Source organism: Copadichromis virginalis, linkage group LG22 (genome assembly GCF_057382275.1).
Source record: "Copadichromis virginalis isolate Kocher_CV1m ecotype Utaka linkage group LG22, C_Virginalis_male_GT1.1, whole genome shotgun sequence".
In the NCBI taxonomy this organism is placed as follows: Eukaryota; Metazoa; Chordata; class Actinopteri; order Cichliformes; family Cichlidae; genus Copadichromis; species Copadichromis virginalis.
The window spans coordinates 36,150,774-36,172,725 of NC_140638.1; the positions used below are offsets into that span (position 1 = coordinate 36,150,774).

Here is a 21,952-nt window from a genome sequence, read left to right on the forward strand (position 1 = left end):
CACTCTGGAGCAGCAGGAACAGAGAACTGCTGCACTGGGGAAACGGCGGCTGGAGACCAAATGATGGCGCTCTGTGCAGCAAAGCCATGATGCTGTCGCTTTGAACACTGACACCAGGTCTGTGCAAATCCCTAATGTAAAGCTGTGTTGCATTTGCAGTGAACTCGGGTTGATTGCAATGTGCTTGCAGTCTATCTGCATTTATATTTTAGATGGCAGTTATTTGGAGACACACTGACAACCACAAGACAACCAGTGAGTGCAATCAGCCGATGATCGCATGTGCTCACCAAGAGTTTGGGGTGTTGCACGCTCTGGATAACTTTTGGTCTCTGACAACCAAAAGCTCAAAGCTCACTGATTCTTCCCTGTCACAAAGAGTTTCTGGTTTCATGTGTCTTTAGTCAATTTAGTAAGAAATTAGGTGATTTAAAAAACATCTGGACTGAGCATCTTATTCACGTCACATCTTTCTGAGGCTACGTTCACTCTGCAGGTCTTGATGCTCAAATCTGATTTTTTTGTCTGCTCGTTCACACGACAAATAAAATGCGACAGCAAACGCGCTCTAGTGTGAACGCTCAGAGCGGCCGCGTGCACAAAAGAAGACGTCACACACGACGCTCTGTTTAGACCCAGAGCAACAGGATGTGTGACTGATGGCCTTAATGTAAAGACTTCAGACTTCACGTTTCCCAGTTTTGCTTTAAGTTATAAAGTTTTGTTATTTACATTTGTCCTAATAATGATCCTTACTGCTGTTTCAGAGGAGCGCTGCTTCTAGCTGCAGATTTCTGTCAGAATCTGCAGATTATACAGTACAAAGAAAATGTTCACGTTTCTCCAACGCTGTCTTCCCAGCAGTTTCACCGGATAGAAGCGTTCACCATGTCGGGCGCTGATAGTCGGCGTCTGTCTTGTGTCGGTGACGTAAAAGACGGATTTAATGCGACGTGACCGTCAAACAGCAGTCGCTTTCTAAAACATCAGATATGTATCGGATTCAGCACCACATACCAAAGTGACCCAGATCGGATTTGAAGATATCGGATTTGTGCCGTTCACACCGTCACACCATGATTGGATAGATGGTCGCAGAGGGTCAAAGAAGTCGGATTTGATGCGCTTTCCCCTGCAGTTTGAACGCAGCCTAAGACCTTTTTCACATCAGCAACTGATTGTCCAACTGTAAACAGACACACAGTTTAATTTGTCACCATGGAAAGACAGGAAAGAACAGTCTGGAGCATTGGATAATACAACATAAACCTCACAGAGTAGTAGAGTTACTGTACACATCCACATGGGTTTAGTAGTCAGAACCACACTACTCACAAAACCAGTGTTAGCTGTTTATCACTGCGACCCTGAAGCATCAACATGTGCATGTCATTATTAACATGTACAAAAATGACAGGCAGTCGAAACAGGAAGAGAGCGCTGAGCGGAAACTTTGTGTGGAGGAACACAGAGGTGTGGCAGCGAGCTCAACATCATGTTGTAGCGATGCTCAGACCGTCCACTCAGCTGACGCTCACATCAGCCACTTGTCCTTCTCTTTGTTGAAGTTCTCTGCCCACTGGCGTGTTAGCTCCAAGTAGTGGTCTGGTTGGTTAGGCTGATAATCTAGATACAAACGGGTCACAGTTTTCTTGGGCGTAGCCTTCTCTATTTGTGTGCCTTCGTGCCACTGGTTGAAGGACGTAATGGTGACGATTTCTGGACGGACAGACAAAGCTGCCTGCAGGGACGTCTCATAGTAACGTCCGTTAACACGGTTCCTGGTGTTATGGTTGTTCCACGGTCGAACGGCAGTATCCACGTACCCGGGACCAACGCTTGGGATGAACAGCAAATTGTTTGCGTCACAGAACGCCTTGATGGCCTTCCAGTTCTGGTGAGACGAGCCAAACGAGAAGCCGTTCGAGGCAAAGTACGTGTACATGCCGTCAAAGCCGCTGGCTAGGATGTCGTATTTGTGACGTTCCTCGACAATGAGTGCAACAAAAATCCCATCGTAAGGCGTGCCTCTAACGCTGCGGGAGCCTTTAGCTGTCAGAAGTTCTGCCCAGGACTCGGGCGGTGTCAGGTAGGAGTCGTAGATGTAAAACAGAGGCAGTACTCGCCCGGTGCTCGACTTGAATTTGTAGAAGGCGCCATGTTTTCCATACCTGAGAAAAATGAGACGTGTTAAGCTGCTGTATTCAGTTCAATTCAATCTGATTGATGCAGCGCCAAATCACAACTACACTCGCCTCAAGGTTCTTTATACTGAAAGGTAGATCCTAGAATAATACATACAGAGAAAAACCCAACAATCATATGACCCCCTATGAGCAGCACTTTGGCGACAGTGGGAAGGAAAAACTCCCTTTTAACAGGAAGAAACCTCCAGCAGAACCAGGCTCAGGGAGGGGCGGTTGATGTGATTTATAAGGAGGGCGGTGCCACCAAATGAACGAATCACAGCATGTTTCTGAAGCGTCTTTCTGGTTCACTTTGCAAATATATGTGAGCTGTCTAACATATAAACAGGACAGGAAATCAGACACTTCATGGGTCCTCTGGTCAGCTGATCCAGGGTCAGTACACCAGCCTAGACGCCTATTTTGTCCAAACCTTGTTGTGGCGGGGTGTGGTCTGCGGTGCCGCTGCAGGGGTGTCGGCGGCACCGCGACTTGCACGGCATCTGCAATCACGCCTCAACAGTCAGTCAGCACGCCTCTGTGCTGACTGTTTAATATTGTCGTTGTTCATGTGTATGTTTGTGTGCGAGCTGAAAAGCTGCAGCCGTGTTCGTAACAACAACTGTGAATAAAGCGGTAGATGCTGCAAAGCATGAACGTGCGGACGGGTCTGCATCTGATGCCTACACTTTTTTCATGGTGTGTTTAACATGTTGGAGTCTAACACATCATGAGCTTTACTGACTCGAGTTTGTGTCCTAATATGCAGATGGTCATCGCAGCGGTTTTCACACAAATATCGGTGCCAATATTTTTGGGAAATCAAAAGTAAAGGATTTGTACCAATGATCTTATAATATTGCACTTTAAAAACGACTTTCTATGATGCTTGACTTCTGCAAACACTGCAGTACTATGAAACCGCAGAACAAAGGTTTGTTTCAGTCATTTTTAATCAGTTGAAGGAGCAGAAACCTGCTGATCTGTGACAGCACAGTCTGGGCATTTATATTTAATGACTTGTTCCTCATCTATCAGGGTTCATGTTCCATCACATGTGTGGGCTTTTAATGTTAGCACCAACTGACACAGACAGCTTGATCATTCAGAGGTAATGGGACTCACAGAAAAACAGCTTACTTGTCAATAATGTATTTGATGTTGTCATACATGCTCTGGTCCGTCCGGCCCTTGTATGGCTGTATGTGAAAAGCCACCTGTGCATGAACACATGACAATACAGACGTTACTGAAAAGCAGCACCTGAATCCACAAAGACCTGGGAAAGAATAGTTAAAGAGGTGAAAGTGTTTCTTTTCTGTTTCTTATGAACTGCCAGAAAAGAGGAAAGACTGAGTTAGTACCTGTAATCATGGCAGCGAGCTGCAGCATCTCTGCTGTCACTGCGTACCCTCTCTGCAGATACCACATCTTAAACGTGTGTTTGCCTAATTACCAAACTATTTAACATCATGCCAATGCTGTCTGCTGTCCTTGTTTAAACATTGTAACTGTAGCTGTGCTGTGTTTGATGAACCATGAAAGATGTGCTTTGAACAGTAACAAGTAGCTGCAAAGAGCTGCTGATAAACAGAGGAAGTGTAGTTTGAGTTTAAGTCAGTGGGTAAGTTATTAGTAAAATGTTGGAAACATGCCTGATACATGTATCCTTCTTACAAAACTGCTTTGGTTTCACAAAGACACGACTACAGTGATTATTCTGAACCAGCTGTTTTACACTAATGTGTCACCACATGTGTTGAGCTCAGGAAACGTGAGGTGGACACAGTGAAGAAAGCTGGCAGAACAAAGTCTGAGCATGCTTTCATTCATGCAGAACATTACCTGCTGATAAACACACAGAAAGAAAAGCAGGGGAGTGTTTCCTCTGTTGTAGAGACAGAAGGATAGAGAACAGCAGGCAGAGCCCAAGTTTCTCTGGCTGCATGCTGAGCATGCTGGGACAGAGAGGGAGGAGCAGCAGACATGGCCCGGACCGTCACCACGTCTGCCAACACAATCAGGTGACTGAGTAACAGCTATAACCTAAACAGAGTATGTACCTCTCCACCATAGTGGTATAACTTCATGCTTTCACAGACAGCAGGGTGTTTTGTTCTGTGGCAGGAGTGTGAGCTGACTGATGGATGCTCTCTGTCAGCCTGAAACAACTGTGCTACGCTTGTTTTGCTGCAGGTCTCAAACAGCGAAGCAGGGAGAGAGCTGTCGAGCCGTGAACAGCCCACGCTCGCCGCCCACTCCATCTTTTAAAAAGAGGCTTCAAGGTCTTTATAAACAGTTTCCATAGCAACGTGGTAGCGTTTGGCGCTCAAGCTCAGCTTGTCAACAATCTTGACTGGTTAGAAATGATGCCAGCGAGGCAAGACTGTATTCACTGTGGAAAGGGCTTTGTTTGCTCACATCAGCTTGTGCAGAGACACACAAGCAACAGAGTTGTGCAAATACAATAATGTAAACAAGCAAAATACAATAATGTAAACAAGCAAAATACAAGAATGGCTACATCTGAAACTAATAAATATATGTACAATATATAATAGTGTATGCATTTCTGGATGTGTATACTAAATATTTTTCTACGTGTGTGTGTGTGTGTGTGTGTGTGTGTGTGTGTGTGTGTGTGTGTGTGTGTGTGTGTACACATATTTTACAAATTAAATAGAGTAAACAATAAATAAAATATATAAAAATATACAGATCAGAGGAACATGCAGGATGGTCCCAAACAGTGATGTTATTCTCCTGCAAGTAGTCCCTCGTCCTGTGGGCATTGTGTACTGCAGCATTGTCCTGTTGAAAAACCCAGTGATTACCACACAAAACAGTGATAGTGTGGGAAGATGACTACGTTTCTCTTCTCTCCCTTTTCAGGATGAAGGTTGAACCTCTGCTTGATGGGTGCAGTGACTGCAGGGTGACAGAGGATGATATTCAGGCCAGCCTCAGAAACATCTTTCATTACTGCTTCGGTTGGGTCTTGGGTTTTGGGCAACGGCGGTCTTGTGACTCAGACAAACTACTGACTTTATTTTCAGTGTCGATTGCAAAGAACGTAAACTCAGCCCTGAGTCGTATCACAGGGTCCACGTCCTTGCAATCAGATAGATCCACATCCCCAACAAACTTTGTTGGGATGGTTCACAGTGTAGCGAACATTTTAAAGGACTTTACAAAGACCTTAGCTCCCCCTTTTGTAGATGGTGAGAGTCGCAGCTACAGCATTGTTGACTCGCCAAACTCTGAGGAAGATGACGACTTTAAACCAGAGTCTGCAGAGACTTTTAAAAGCACACAGACTCCAGCTTGTGTAGGTGAGGGAGATGTGGGTAGCGAGGGCAACAGTGATGCATTTCAAATCACTGATGTCCAAAATCTTGACCGTGAGAGTTCAGAGAGTGAAGAAAAATGTAGCGACGCCCCGCAGTGCTCGTCTGGGGCGCTTCCTGCGCCCGCAGAGACCGATACCTTTCTCATATTGTGTCTTGCAAATTTAGTCGCTCACGTTTCTGAGAAAACACAAACAACTGCTGTAAAGCTGAATTTTCAGCAGATAGTGACTGATATAAGAGAGAAGATTGGGGGAGACTTGACTCCTCTAAAAACTGTAAAAAACTTGTACATCATAATGTACAAAGACCTGTGTCGCATATTTGGATCCAAATACGTGCTTCAGTTTGTGATGGAAAAGGGTGACGCGACTTTTGTAGCAGCCGTTGTGGAGCTATTAAAAGCAGAGCTAAAAGCATCGAGCGGCTCCGGTCACGCGCTGAGACGTTTAGAAAGTAACAAAAGCGTTTCTCCAGCCAGTGAGAACAAAACGCAACAATCTGCCAGTGAGGACAACGCACAAAATGGATCCACAGGTTCCCAGAAAGACAGGCCGAGAAACTGTGTCGTTAGGGCCCTCGCTTCTTTTTGTAGATCTTTGAGGAGGCTGTTCAGTTGCTGCATGAGCAGCGAGTCAGAAACAGAGTGATTATCTTCATAATTACTCAATGGATCCAGGTAAGTCAGTCCCAAGAGGTGGATTCTGTTCATGTGGACGTAGCGTTCACAGCGGGAGAAAACGCTGTGAACGCTACGTCCACATGAACAGAATCCACCTTCAGGTACCTTCATAATGTTACAACAGTTACAATCCTCTTTTCAGAACATTTGCAGCCGTTTCAGTGTTTGTAACAAACGCTGTTATTTAACACAGGTTGCGGCAGAAGACCTCCCCTCATCGAGCCCGGTTCTGCCGGAGGTTTCTTCCTGTTAAAGGGAGTTTTTCCTTCCCACCGTCGCCTTGTGCTTGCTCAGAGGGGGTGGTCTGATTGTCAGGGCTTTGTCCCCAAACTGCAGGGTCTTTAAAGGCCTTGCAGTATTGAGTAGACAGTCAGACCAAAGGACAGGGTTGCAAATCTGACTCCATCATATACGGATTTTGAAAGGAGGGTTGTAACAGCAGCGGCTCTGTGGGGCCTCTCACAGTGCAGACATGCACTTTGATCGGACACTCTAAATTACTCACATAATTTTCTTCTTAATTTGGAAATAAAATGAGCAGAAAATGAAACAAATGTGTTTGTCAGATCATTTAATTGTTAAATGTGTATAATGGTTTGTAGTCTCATCAGTCACAATGTAGAGACAATCGCACAAACTCGATTTAGTCAGAGCACTTTGAGTTGGTTTTGTCATTGTAGGTTAAATGTAGATATTTATTCTAGATATTGGGCACAAAGGCGTCCTCAGCTCTGTAACAGAGAGGTGTTGGCTCAGTGTGGAAATGTCCTGATGACATCAGTACTTTTGATTCTAGCCTGACTGATCAAGTTCCAGTTAAAGGGTTTTGACTGTCTTGAGAGACGGCACATTGTAGACAGAGACATATTCATCATCCATCTGTCCATCCATCTTCTATTCATCCATCATCCGTCCATCCATCCATCATCCCTCCCTCCCTCCATCCACCCGTCCATCCATCCATCCTCCCTCCATCATCCCTTCTTCCATCCATCCGTCCATCATCCCTCCGTCATCCATCCATCATCCCTCCATCCATCCATCTTCTATTCATCCATCATCCCTCCGTCCATCCATCCATCCTCCCTCCATCCATCCATCCATCCATCATCCATCCGTCCATCCATCGATCCATCATCCCTCCCTCTATCCATCCATCCATCTTCTATTCATCCATCATCCCTCCATCCATCCGTCCATCCATCGATCCATCATCCCTCCCTCTATCCATCCATCCATCTTCTATTCATCCATCATCCCTCCATCCATCCGTCCATCCATCCATCCTCCCTCCATCATCCCTCCCTCCATCCATCCACCCTTCCATCCATCCATCCATCATCCATCCGTCCATCCATCGATCCATCATCCCTCCCTCTATCCATCCATCCATCTTCTATTCATCCATCATCCCTCCATCCTTCCGTCCATCCATCCATCCGACCTCCATCATCCCTCCGTCCATCCATCCATCATCCGTCCATCCATCCATCCTCCATCCATCATCCCTCCATCCATCCATCTTCTATTCATCCATCATCCTTCCCTCCATCCATCCGTCCATCCATCCTCCGTCCATCATCCCTCTCTCCATCCATCCGTCCATCATCCCTCCGTCCATCCATCCATCATCCCTCCATCCATCCATGCATCCACCCATCCATCATCCCTCCATCCATCTTCTATTCATCCATCATCCCTCCATCCATCCCTCCCTCCATCATCCCTCCCTCCATCCATCCGTCCATCTATCCATCATCCCTCCGTCCATCCATCCATCCTCCCTCCATCATCCCTCCCTCCCTACATCCATGTTCTATTCATTCATCATCCCTCCCTCCGTCCATGCATCCACCCATCCATCCTCCGCTTATCCAATTCAGTGCCGTGAGGGGATGGAAACTTTCCCATCTACCACATTCACACCACAATCACTAATGAACCAAACCCCACTAACTGCATGTGGGTTCTCTCCGGAGTACCTGAAGAGAACCCACACAGACACAGGGAGAACATTCTACACATAAAGGCCCAGCTCAGGGGATGGAGTCTAACTTGGGTGCTGATCACCTAAAGCATCCTATATTCTGCACAAGGCCATTTTTCTTATTGAGCCTTAAAGCTTCATGAAAAGCAGCTGTAGACTGTTTGTCAGTACAGCTTTTATTTTGCCGTTCCAGTTTCCAGACAGTGTCAATGCCAGCACTTTATTTAGCAACATAGCACCCAGCTCAATAGTTAGGAGGTTAGTTAGATTGTGTAACACTGGAGGGGATCCTGTGTCTGTAAAATGTCATTTCTGTGACACGTTCATATAGTGGCAGAGGGGCAGACAGTTTCCTGCTGCGTCTTTTTCATTGCATCACAGGACAAGCAGCTCCCAAACATATGCATATGACATGTGCAGAGAAAGCAAACACAGATAAACTTGTATTTTGTTAGCAGCAGCTCTGGAGCACTGAATCATGAAAGCATTAGTGCTCAGGTCAGCTGTGAGATACACACTGTTGTGTAAGTCTGACTAACACTCACAAAGAGACCCAGTTCTCAAACTAAGACTTCCATATAAGGAAGCATGAAAAGTAGACCAAGAGAAAGCTTTTCTGTCCTCCACACGGGGCTCTGCTCATTTTGCCACTGCTGTCTCGAGCACCTTCAACATTTAATGGCTTTATGGTATCTGACAGCCGCTAGTGCTAAAGGAGCTCTGACCTTGTTTCAGTTGGAGCTGAGAAAGAGAAAAGCTGAGACATGTCTGAGAGGTGAATGCCAGCCTCTGATGGCAGCGCAGTAAAGAGGAAGCTCCTTCAGTGACCTCCAGCACAATGCTTTGCAAGAAAGCTGCTAAAGGTGGACACAACAGACCTGAGGCAAAAAGACACAGCTGAGGACAACCTTGCTATGATGAGGAGGAGATACAAGCATCTGGTGATGTTTGCCGAAAAGTCAACAAATGAAAACGAGCACTCGCTCATTAAACTCGTATGACAGCTGGACTGTAAATGGTAATGATGGCGAAGGAGGGCTTTAAGCAGCCGATGCAGTTAAAGGTTAGGCTGTAGTTCTTATTTCTGTTAAAGTGTAAAAGCAAAGTTCAAGTGAAACGGCTCATTTTGTGCTTTCATTTGACTGATGTTGTCTAATACTGTTGCAGTGTAATGCTTCTCACTGCCAGCACTGGCTGCTTGCTGCTGGAACATTGTGGCACACTTTGGATGAGGAGGTCTACATCGCTGACAGTAACTCCTGAGAAAAGGAGGACGGACTCTTCATTTTGCTAATAAATAAATGCTACTGACTGCAAGCTATAATCACCAATACAATGTTCAGTAGTCTTTAAATTATGGACAGGCAGCAGTCAATATTAGAAAGCCTCGAAAGGACGAAATTATATACATGTTTTTTATATGTCGTTTGCACAAAAAACCAAAACAAACAAACAAATAAAGGACTAACTCTTCGTACAGTGCAATAAATGAATTTTCAATAAAAGCTGTAAATTTGTAGTCTCGGATAGATTTTACAGGTTATTATGGGTGAACATAGGCGCCAAACTCTGAAATGAATAAAGACTATATTTTGTTAAATCTCAATTGTGGGTCACGTAAAAGCCATGGCCACAATAAAACCTGATGACACTCCGCCTGTGTTGGGAGGGAGAACCTAACTAGGCCCTCTGACTGCAGAAAACATGCTTTTCACACACGGTTTACCTGCAAGCTACTGTTTGTGGAGTGAACGCTGAAAAACTGGACTTTCAAGAACAGACGGAGGGAAAACTGACGAGCACACTGAGGCAAACCTAGCAAACACAAAGCAGTTCACAGTGGTTCACATATATGCTTTGTGTAGGAATACCTCAAAGATCTTCAACAGCATGTTATAATATATATGATCAATGAATACACAAGTGAATTTTACTTTGTAATTCTCTGTTAGCACAGCAGGCTCATCCCCCAGTGTGCGAGCGTCTAAGAGCAGTATATGCAGTGACACGTTCACAGTGAAATACACAGTGTTGGGGAGTAACAGAGTACATGTACCGCCGTTACGTATTTAAAATACAAAATATGAGTAACTGTATTCAGTTACAGTTACCGTTTAAAAAGGTGGTATTCAGAATACAGTTACTTTGCTGAAATAAATGGATTACACAGCGGTCTTCTCCTGTTTCATATGTTCGGCTATGTCCTCTCTGTTTTTGGTTTCCACGCTGGTGGAAACCCAAACAAACACACATTAAGAGGCTCTAATGTCTGTGCCTCAGTCTCAGGCCCACGTCACCTCTACTCGCGGCCGCATAATGACGTGAAGAAACATTTTTTAAAATAATTATCCAAAAATGATTTAATATGAAGGCAACAGGCAGAGTGTTACAGGCATCGCCCTGAAGAGTGTAGCCTGATGGGCAGTGAAGCCCAGCTGTGAGTAAGCTGTTAAGACTCGACTGTACGCCGTGTTCCTGTTTCCTCTGAAACAATAAGCTCCGTATGAGCAGCCTTTCAACGCCTCTCTCTGTCTCTCACTAGCAAAGTTGACCCAGACAACAAAGTGAAGCTAGTTTTCGGCTACGAGCCGACACGAACCCGACGTATTAGTCAGAGGCCCCTTTACTACGGCTCGGAGCCGCGGACCTGATTTCTATACGAGATCACTGCAAAAATGGCGAGTAACCTTCAGTAATAGTAATAAATCACAGCAACATTCATGTAGCTGTAAAAAGCATGATAATATATTAAGTAATCCAAATTATTCAGAATCAGTTACTCTCATTGAGTAACGTAACAGAATACGTTACAGAATACATTTTGGGGCATGTAATCTGTAATCTGTAGTGGAGTACATCATATCTTTATTCTCTTCCCCCCCCCCCTCTTTCTTAAATAGATAACTATCATATCTGATATCATATCTCACAGTACAATAATATTGAATGGGTTGCATTGTTGTATTTTGTCATGTTTCTCAGGTCTTTGTCTGAATTTCTACAAACATTATTGCTAAGGATTGTCTTATTGCATTGGAGTCACACTGGGTTAAATATGTACACTTGGGTTTTAAGGGGTATTTATTATTTTCTTCTTTTTTTGGGTTGTATGGAAGCCCCAAACGCAATTTCATTGTTCTTGACAATGACAATAAATAAATACTACTACTACATTTTAAAAGTAACCTTCCCAACACTGGAAATACCTAATCAACAAAATCAATGTCACAGCTGAATTCTTCACTCACACTGCGTTTCTGCAGATACTAGTTTGAGGTATTCGAGTATTTCAGTATATTCGATGTGTAACACCTGTTCTATGTTCAAGGTAACCGGAGTTGCTTTTGGCTCTTTGGCGAGTGACAGAATGCGGGCCATTAATGTTTGGGTACAAAAAGAAAACCTTTTAAAATAATCTGTCACTCTGACCACGTCCAATATTTCTGCACCTACAGACACTGAAATGTGTTTCTAAACCTTCTCAGCTGCATATACGTATATCTGTGTACGTATATGCAACTACGTAAATACTTAGAGTATGTAAGTACTCTTACTTTTAGCATGTTTGTCATTATTCTGTGCCTCCATATTTATAAAGCATGATATAAATCACATTATAGATACAGGACTTGTACAGTGTATCCTCAGCCTTGATACTTATCTGGAAGACTCTAAAAGACTCTACAAGTCTTCTAAAGTCTTCTAGACTCTAACCCCTCTACACGTTCATCAATTCTTTTTATTAAGTGTTATCTTTCTGCTCTTCAGGTTGATGATGTCTAAATAATCACAAAGTCAAAGTGTGACCACAAAGCTGATTTTTAAGAGATTCAAATCAATACTGTTCTTAACATTAACAGTCAGGAAACACTGGCAAGCCATCTAGAAATTCAGTAAATCGTCAGAAAGGGGAAAACATACCGGTTGTCTCACCAGTTACCTTGATGCTGTGCCTGTGGGCAGCGTCCATAACGGTAGGAACGAGGTCCTCTGTGGGCTCCCCGTGGTCGTCCCCCACCCCTGGAGGATACCAGGACAAAACCAGCACTCCTTCAAAGACAGCAAAGCAAAAGGAAAGGAGGATGAAGACTGTACAGTTAGCTCTCACTGTAGTGAATGAGATTCAGACAAGCGAAAAACAGGCGATATCAGAACTTCCAGTCAGTGCTCCTGTAACAAACCCACAGCAGACCCGGGTGCACGTTCATGGTTTGCAGCATATTTTATTAATGCTTTGACGGTTGCTGTACATCCACACACAGAGCTGCAGCTCAACATAACAACAACCACTATCACAGCACCCGGTGCAATACTTAAGTCGGCAGGGCACGATTGCGGATGCCGTGCAGGTGTGTCCGCCTTCCCTGCACAGCACTGCAGGCAATGCCCCGCCACATACCCCCATTGCCCAACTGAGGCCAGGGAGCCATCCGGCCGAACCTACTCCCCTCCCTCCGTGAGCGGGAGAGGGAAAATCGGCCCGGAGCGACAGCGTCCCCACCCCTGGTCCAGCAACAGGGAGGTGTGAGTTCAGGTGCCAGCGCCGCTGGTCCGGTGGTTGGCCGTGTGCAAGCAGTCACCCCGCGGTGGCGGTGTGTGTCGTGAACGGCAACCTTGAGTTGTAATAAAGTATGCTGCCAAGCGTGAACATGCACCCGGGTCTGCTGTGGGTTTGTTACAGCGGTGCTGAAACCCAGGACGGGGACACAGCAGACCCGCGGGCCAGCCGGGGAAGGAGCTGACCCAGATGGTGGCAACATAGCAGGAGCAGGCGGCAGTGTTATGGTGCTGGCAGGAAGAACTGGAGGACCTGGTTGAGCGCCGCACGCAGAGGATCGCGAGTCTGGCAGCTCAGATGCAGTCCTGGCCAACATGGCCGCCACCCCCACTGGTTGCGACCAGCCAGGACCTGCCACCGCACCCATCCCCACTCCTGGGGTGGGAGCGGCTTGTACCCGGCTGGGGCCTGCGCCTGTTCCTGCTCCCCGGAGGAGGGCCACCGAGCAACCACTGGGTCCACCAACAGCTTACCCAACTGCTCAGCCCGAGTTGGAGGTCAGTGCACGGAGAGCGCGGGAGGAACCTGCCAAGCCGTCGCAGGAAGAGGAGGCGGAGCGTGAGGATCCGTGCCTGCTGGTTGAGGAGGAGGAGAAAGGGGAGGAGCTGCGCGAGGGTTTGCGCCTGCTTGCAGAGGAGGTGCGTGAGGGTCCGCACCTGACAGAGGTGGAGGAGCTGCTCCTAGTGGGGTGCGATACTCCATATTTTGGTATCGATCCCATATCAAGTACATAAGGGCCAGTATCGCCGATACTCAATAAATAAGGTGGATACGCCATTGAATTGCTAAATCTCAATTTATTTTTATGACCTTAAGTGTTTTTTGTGATGTTTCCTTTTTCATTATTAAATAGTTAAAACCCAGGACATAATTAGGACAAAGTAGAAATTATTGTGGCTGCTCTGCGATGCCAGGGCAGGTGAGATGGACTCACCTGCACCGCGTCTACAATCACGCCTCTCTGGCTTAAAACCTGTGCTCTGCTTGTGTTGTTGTTGATGGTGATGTGTACGGCTGGCAGCGGGAGAGCTGCAGCAGAATGTACTGTAGCCGTGCCACACAGCCGTGTGATCATTGTAAGAATAAATGATGCTGTGAAGCATGAAAATGCCATCGGGTCTGCCGTGGCGGTTTAGTTATCTTTTTCTTTTTTTAATAAAAATGTTACAATAAATTGCGCAAACCAGTTAAAAAATCTAAACAAGCACTGTTGAGAAACTATAATACAAAATTTACAATTAAAATTCTCAACAACAATAAGAGCTGATAAAAATATAAATAATATGTAAACAACTTAACAACCCCCAACGCGTCTAAGGCACGTCACGTGACAGCGCACCATCTAAACACAAGAGGTAGGAGGGGAGCAAAGTGTGCCTGCTCTGCGCTGACACAGGTGCAGCGAGTCGCTGGCTGTTTCGTCTTTGCCAAAACGACAGCACCGCAAACAAGAGCGGAACTTAAAGAATCGATCTCACCAGGCTAGTATCGATCCGCCAACTTGGCATTGGTATAATCGATATTTGGATCCGCCCACCACTAGCTGCTCCAGCCGGGAGCAGCGGAAGAGGAGGAGCCTGCTCGGCCGGAGGGCGTGCCGTGCGACTGCCCCGCCAAGTCTGAGGGCGGCATGCTGGCCAGACCGGCCTCATCTCCACCAGAGGCCGGCGCGCCAATTGATCCTACGTCAGCCCAGCCGCCTGTGAGCCGCGACCACCTGCCATGCGACCAACCTCCGGACCAGCTTCGCCAGCGCCGCTGGAGCCGCGGGCGACCACCTGAACTCACACCCCCCTGTCGCCGGACCTGGAGCTGGGGACGCCGACGGTCTCTCTCCCGCTCGCGGGGGGAGGGGATTAGGTTTGGCCGGATGGCTCCCTGGCCTCAGTCGGGCGATGGGGGTATGTGGCGGGCGTGGATTGCGGTTCCGTGTATCCGCAATCATGCCCCCCCGACTTAGACTACGTCCACACTAGCCCGGATAGATTTGAAAACGGCGTTTTCGTCTGAAAACGTTTGGCATCTACACAGTCGGCCCAAAACGCTTACGTTCCAGTCCTGCGCAAAAACGAGCGAGAATTACAGAAAAGCTATCTGGAGCAGGTACAAACTGATATTCATCTTTTTTAGGGCTGTCAAAATTGAGAGCAATCAAAACAACTGCCGTATAATGCACTCCGCTATCTTTGTTTAATTGGCCACATGACTGCATCACATGACCAACATGCATCATCGTTTTCGAAAGTCTGCGTTTTCGTGTGTCCACACTGCGACGGGGCAGCTCCGTTTTGAAATGTGTGCGTTTTCGAGAGCGGCGTCTCGGGAGGCCAAAACGGAGAGAAAACGATGTGTTTTCGTTTAAAAACGCATTAGTGTGGACTAGGGCTGCCACGATTTGTCGACTAGTCACGATTACGTCGACTATCAAAATCGTCGACGACTGATTTAATAGTCGACGCGTCGTTTGAAGCTTTGTAAGATCCCAAAAGACGCAGGAATAAGTGGCAGGATTTAAGAGTGTAATAACGGACTGAAACAGAAGATGGCAGCACTGCATGTACAAGGATGCCAGCTGCCGTTAAACCCCGAAGAAGAAGAAGTAGCTGTGTCCCAGAATTCATAGCGCGGCCCAGCTCAGTTTCCAACAATGGCGGCAGCTAGTTAGTTTTAATATTACTCTTATTATTCTTTCTGGGTCACAAAATAAACGTTTAACATATTTTCAGGCGAGAATGTAGCTGTGTAAACCTCAAATATCTGCTCAGTTTATCAGGACACCGCATATTTTCAAAAGCGCTCCGACGTTTTCGGAGACGTCTGTTAGCCACTAGCTCGATAGCTAACCGGGGGCTAGGTCACTAGCGCCGTGAGAACACCGGACTCCCGGCAAATTGTTTTCAAACCCACCGCTGTCTTTCGCGACTCAGGTTAAATATATATGAGTCACTTAGATAACTTAATGTTATTGTTTGCTTTTTTTTTTTTTTTTTTCAGTCTTTTATTTGTTCCTGAGTAAATCGGTTTGTCTGAGATTAAAGTTATAGTTTTTACACAGCTGAATAAACGTCAAGCAGACAGCTGATTATCAGAAGTGTGAGATGCTCCAGAATATACTCCAGTGTCCTGTTATATTTTAGATAGCAAGGAGTTTATTAAACTTTACCGAAACAATCTGCAAATTTCATTAAAATTGAATAAACTATCATCTTGTCTTTATTTTTAGTTAGCACCTTAAAAGCTTAAAGCTGTAAGCTAATGATAGTTCTATAAGCTGTAGTTTTACGTCCAGTGGATGATGATCTGATTAGTCGACTAATCGCAAAAATAATCGGTGACTAGTCGACTATCAAAATAATCGTTTGTGGCAGCCCTAGTGTGGACGTAGCCTTAAATATTGTACTGGGTCCTGTGTTCAGGTTGTTGGTTGTGTTGAGCTTGCAGCGGGTGTGCAACCTTTGAGTTGTAATAAAGGGCGATCGTGGCTCAAGAGTTTGGAGTTCGTCTTGTGATCGGAAGGTTGCCGGTTCGAGCCCCGGCTCCGACAGTCTCGGTCCTTGTGTCCTTGGGCAAGACGCTTCACCCGTTGCCTACTGGTGGTGGTCAGAGGGCCCGGTAGCGCCAGTGTCCGGCAGCCTCGCCTCTGTCAGTGCGCCCCAGGGTAGCTGTGGCTACACTGTAGTGTAGTGTAGCCACTGTATACACTATACACTGTAGTGATTGTGTATAGTGTAAAGCGCTTTGGGGTCCTTGGGCAGACCCGGGTGCTGTGGGTTTGTTCCAGTTCCTTACTTATATGATATGATCACAAGTTTACAAACCTGGGGTCAACCATCCAAAGCAACGCACGGTGCACAAGAGAAATGAAGACGGTGGAGATTTGTGACAGAAGGAGAGCAGCGAGAGTGAAACAAGGTTTACCAGATGGAAGTGAGAGACTGTGGCACTGATGCAAATACAGGAGGCTCGCCTGAAGATGCTCAAATTTACACATGTTGGTTTGCTTTTTTTATTTTAATTAGAGGGAACTTTCTGTAATATTGATGAAACAATATTTACCATGTAAATCTCCTGATCAGACCCTGGTGTTTTATCACCATCTCTAAGCAAACTTGTTATCTTGAAGTTTTGCATGTTTGCATAGAGTCAGTGTGTTCATCCATCCATGTGGAAGAGGCATTTTATTTAGAAAGTGCAGCCTGTGAACACGGTGCCCCTCTAACATACTCCCACAGCCCCACAGGACTAGTGCTGCAGACCAAACGGACCGAGATACGCGTGAATAAACCTGATCAGCAGCGTTATGGTGCATATTCATGCATAGTAAATGAAACTGCATTCTTCTAGTTCACCGTGAATAGAGGACAACACTGTTTTACTCTTCACAGCACTGGAAACTTTATATTTTACATTTAATCTGGATACTTTTAGTTATGATAGTTCAACATGAACATGCTTCGTTGCACTTAGCATTCAAAGAGCCGAGACTCTGTCACATACACACAGAGCCAATGTTGCAACAGTGCTTACCCGCTGCGGCCGCTTCTATCTGGGCCATGTGTGACTCTAGCACCTTCGGGTCCCTCGAGCTGTAGGGTCCCAGCTCGGGGTAGAAACTCGAGGCAATGTCATCCGGAGGCGTGTGCTTTCCTTGAGCATGGCTGGCTGCGATCTTTGGGTCCCAGTGTGGCACCAGCACGTGATCCCAGTGGATGTACTTGTTGTCCACGCTGGGAGAGCCGTACCACAGGTAGTAGAAGATGTGGACGTCGTAGAATATGCTGTACTCCCGGTCCGATCTGGTGAAAACCACCTTCGTGTCGCTGCTGCTCATGTGGAACTGACCTGGGGAAACCACCACGTCTTTCACATCCAGCCGCCTCCTCTCTGACCTCTCCCCGATGAAATCCATACCAGGAGCCAGGTCCGAAAAGCCGTCGCTGGGTTTCAGCGTCCTCAGGCCCATCATGGTCCCAAAAATGAAGAGCGTGAAGAGGAAAAGCGCCACCAGCGCTTTCCTGCGCAGCCGAGTCATCGTCGCTGTCCGTGGTTCTGCCGCAGGAAGAACACGCGATCCAGAAGCCAGCGAGGGGCCGACACTGGTTCTCCTCAACGCCAGCCAGCCATCCTCTCACAGCGTGAACGGGAACAGAGCGGAAACAGGAATGAACGCATTTAGGAGCAGCAGCTGGTGCGTAATGGAGTCTGCGGAACGAAGGATAGCCACTCTGCTTTCACTCCTCAAACCAGGACCCGGGGACATTTTGCTCGATGCTGCTGCAACAGAGCGCCTCCTGCTCGGCCATCACGCTCTCACTGGCGATTCACATCCTCTGCTCTCCGTAGCAAAAACACCGTTCCTCCGTCTCCACTGACAACACAAGCAGTCCGCTCACAGAGGAGCCTCGTTACCTTTGTATTGCATCCAGCCGATGCTCGGCGCTCTCCGCCTGCCTCTCTCTCCTCCGCCGAGCTCCTGCTGCTGCTCCTCCGGTCAGAGACGGGAAAGTGCTCCGGTTCTGTCCCCAAACCGTAAAACAATCAAAGAGAAAAACGAACCTTTTATTTGACTACACAAATAAAAGACGACAGAATGGAGCGTTTGTTTCTTCAGTACTAGCAGCACGGAGACGAGATCAAGCCCGACCGGAAAGACGTGTATGGGGGGCGACCAGTGGGCGACAGAAGCAGGAGGTGGAGCCAAATGATTCTTTACAATAAGAAGACATTTCTCCAGAGGAAGTGTGGCCTGTAGATGTGTTGGCACGTTTGTAGATATAAGATAAGATAAGATAAGATAACCTTTATTAGTCCCACACGTGGGAAATTTGTTTTGTCACAGCAGGAAGTGGACAGTGCAAAAGTTATGAGGCAAAAATTAGAATACAATAAGAATAAATACAGTACACAACTGTACAGAATAGAATAAAATAAAATACTATATACAGTAGAATAAAATAGAATAAAAATATACAATAAGATAAAAATAGAATACAAATACAAATACTATATACAACTGAGTAAAAATACAACGATGACAGAAAGGATTATTGCACTTAGTGTTATTTCACATGTGTGGATGTGTGTGCTTGTTCAGTTAAAGTCTTTGTTGTGGAGTCTGACAGCAGTGGGGAGGAAAGACCTGCGAAATCTCTCCGTCCCACACCGTGGGTGCCGCAGTCTCCCACTGAAGGAGCTGCTCAGTGCTGTCACAGTCTGCTGCATGGGGTGGGAGATGTTGTCCATCAGGGATGACAGCTTAGCCGCCGTTCTCCTGTCACTCACCACCTCCACTGGGTCCAGAGGGCATCCTAGAACAGAGCTGGCCCTTCGGATCAGCCTGTTCAGTCTCTTCCTGTCCCCAGCAGAGATGCTGCCGCCCCAGCAGACCACGCCATAAAAGATAGCAGAAGCCACAACAGAGTCATAGAAGGTCTTCAGGAGTGGGCCCTCCACTCCAAACGACCTGAGTCTCCGCAGCAGGTACAGCCTGCTCTGCCCTTTCCTGTAGAGGGCGTCTGAGGTATGAGTCCAGTCCAGTCTGTTGTTCAGATGAACACCAAGGTACCTGTAGCTGTCCACAGCCTCAATGTCCATACCCTGGATATGAGCTACGTTTGGATAGAAAACACCTTTGTGAGGACTGATTAAAAATACTCCCAAAACACAATTTTTGCTTAACACAAAGGTTATACTGTACTCAGTTTGTAGTGTTGCTTGTGTAGTGCCGTGTGTCTGGGGCTCACAGTCCGAGCTTTCTCCAGAGGTCAGCTCCAGGATTGACATCTGGACCCGGCTAAGTGTGGCTAACACTGGAGCTCGGTGCAGGTGTGAGCAGTGCTCAGAATTTCAAATCGTTTCAGGCCACAAACACCTGACTGCTTATTAACGGTGCCATGGTCCCTGGAGCTCAGGCCCAGGGTTTCTTTTAGTTTTCTGAGCTTTCTCCTAAACACAGATGGTTAGTTGTTGCCTAATCTCCACTATCCCTAACAGGCAGTAACATATAAGGACTAAACACACGAACACGTGACTTGGCTCTAAGCTGTCAAGTTAAAAGCCATTAAAAACAAATTACAGCAGCCACAAGTGTATAATGACCTCATCCTGCTCTCCCTGTCAGCAAAGCAGCAGCCTGGTGATCTGTGAATGAAAGCATGTCACTAAGTATTTTAAATAAATGTGGTATCTTGGAGGGAATATTGCTCCCAGTTGAACAAAATCCTTATTTTAGATGACCTGTCTCCAGGTTAGGGTTCAGCCTAACAGGTAGGCCCACTACGAGTTTCTGATGGGAGTGAAACATAAAGTTAGTAGTTAGTGTTGCTTAGTATCAAGCTCCTCATTGACCAAGCAAAACATCCTGTCTGGGCTCTTCATCAGCAGGATATAATACCAAATCAATCTTCCTTCAGCTGAAACACACACATCTCTGTGTTCAAACATAAAGAGGCTTCGGTTACCTGCAGCTGTGCTTTCAACCCAGTAATTAGACCGAGGTTTCACCTCTCACATTATTTCCCCCGTTTTATTTTGGTAATTCTGTCTTTTTTCTTTATTGCATGTAGTTTTACGTCACCCGTGTGTTGTTATTGTGATTCTGTTCATGTGCCTCGTGTTCCCCAGCTGCTGATTTCCCTGGTTAATATTTCAGTTTTGGTTTTTTGATGCCACCAGGAGACGTAGTTAGCAGACTTTGAGCTTCATCAGCTGCAGCCAGTGGCTCTTTCACTGCTGGAGAGAAGTGTTGAACTGAAGCTGTGGCTCTCCCCAGATTACGAGCCGATCTTCAGGGGGCTGGCCATGAAGGCCCTAGGAGACAACGTTAGAAAAGCAAGGACAGGGGACGTATCAGAGGACCTGCTATTCAAATACACTTTATTAAGCACGACCACGGACATACAAGCAGAAGTTTTGCCATTGTTCCAGCCTGAGGATTAAACTGCACAGGAGTCACTACATCACTGTGGTTGTTACTGACTTTCTCTGTTATGCTGGGCTTGAAGTTACCATGGTGATTTAGTCAAATAACCAGGTTTGTGAGTTTGAGCTTGACTTGTATCACAGTAACACATTAATCTTGTTTCACACCGGAGCGCAGCGTGTTTGAATGAATCCAAGCACAGCTCATACTGACCGTGGTGGCGACTTGGACGTGATGTAACTGACGTCATGTGTTCATCTCAGTTTTTATTGATCAAATTCTAAATTCTGTTGTGACTGTGGACAAAATAACTGCTTGCTGTGTTATTTCCGTTGTGCTGAATGTGTTGGACACATCAGTCACTTCCCCTCGTTGACCCAAACAATACCTTTTGTATTTTAGGCTGTCGTTTTGATTTCACGGCCCACAGTTGTTCTGATATGTTTTTGCCTTAATTTCCTCTCCAGCTGTTACAGTTAAGAAGAACTAGTGCTGCTAGGCAACTAGTTATCCAACACTTTACCTTTTAAGCTAAAGCCTTTAAGGACAGAGACGGTCACTTTTAACTGCTCATTAATGGCTTTCAGCCCTGCTCTATAGAAAAGTAAATGTGTCATATCAGCAACACAAAGCCATAATAGGAACGAGGTGATGTTTTCATAATGACGTCACGGCTGCGACGTGTGAAGTGCAGAGAAGGACTTAACTTTATTTACAGAGTGGCAAAACCAAACACAAACAAGAGCTAAACATAGGCTACACTGAAAACCCTAAACTGAGAGCACGACATGCAGCGACCACATGCAGAAAGCTACACAGTAATGACACAGACAGACCAACAACAAGCAGGAGAACACACAGGGCTTAAATACACACAGGAGCAATCAGGGAAACACAGCTGGGAGAAATCAGAGCTGATGAGACAAGAGGGAAGCAAAACCACACAGGACAGGGACTATCAAAGTAAAACAGGAAATACAACAGGTATGCACAGACACCAGCTCAACACTAAAGCAACAGACATGGCAACAGGGAGAGAACAGAGCCGTGGGACAGACACAGAGACACAGAACAGAAACCAAACTCTGAGGAGGAAATCCTAAGAAGAATGAAACACAACATAATAATCATCAGAACCAAAACCAGTCCACAGGCTCAGGACCACACATCAGCCATCATGTCATAAGATGACATTTCTTTTTCTCCTAAATGGAGAAAAATGCACAAATGAACATTAAAAAAAAGAGAGAAAAACATTAAAACTGATGTTT

The 21,952-nt window shown here is 46.1% G+C and overlaps 3 protein-coding genes and 1 pseudogene across 3 annotated transcripts in view; 2 read left to right on the forward strand and 2 right to left on the reverse strand.

The window, feature by feature from the left end:
* LOC146683801 (uncharacterized) overlaps positions 1 to 21,952 on the reverse strand; it is a 246,868-nt gene that overhangs the window by 208,130 nt on the left and 16,786 nt on the right. The gene's annotated exons all lie outside the window — the stretch shown is intronic.
* On the reverse strand, positions 1,188 to 18,421 carry maneal (mannosidase endo-alpha like). The gene is made up of 4 exons (XM_085447032.1): positions 17,288 to 18,421; positions 12,143 to 12,252; positions 3,327 to 3,403; positions 1,188 to 2,171 (listed from the first exon to the last, which is right to left on the reverse strand). The coding sequence occupies exons 1-4, from the start codon at positions 17,790 to 17,792 to the stop codon at positions 1,535 to 1,537; spliced, it is 1,329 nt and encodes a 442-aa protein (XP_085303158.1). The 5' UTR covers positions 17,793 to 18,421; the 3' UTR covers positions 1,188 to 1,534.
* Positions 5,044 to 6,198, forward strand: LOC146683812 (uncharacterized). The gene has a single exon (XM_085447033.1). The coding sequence runs from the start codon at positions 5,080 to 5,082 to the stop codon at positions 6,181 to 6,183; it is 1,104 nt and encodes a 367-aa protein (XP_085303159.1). The 5' UTR covers positions 5,044 to 5,079; the 3' UTR covers positions 6,184 to 6,198.
* Positions 6,203 to 8,242, forward strand: LOC146683813 (uncharacterized; annotated as a pseudogene).

What these genes read in the sequence shown, in the direction of transcription:
- maneal (XM_085447032.1), bottom strand. Translation starts at nt 17,792, where the DNA reads ATGACTCGGCTGCGCAGGAAAGCGCTGGTGGCGCTTTTCCTCTTCACG. An exon ending in GATAGAAGCGGCCGCAGCGG is followed by an intron (nt 12,253 to 17,287) that starts GTAAGCACTGTT and finishes CTGTCTTTGAAG; the next exon opens with GAGTGCTGGTTTTGTCCTGG. An exon ending in ATCAAATACATTATTGACAA is followed by an intron (nt 2,172 to 3,326) that starts GTAAGCTGTTTT and finishes CATTTTTCTCAG; the next exon opens with GTATGGAAAACATGGCGCCT.
- LOC146683812 (XM_085447033.1), top strand. Translation starts at nt 5,080, where the DNA reads ATGAAGGTTGAACCTCTGCTTGATGGGTGCAGTGACTGCAGGGTGACA.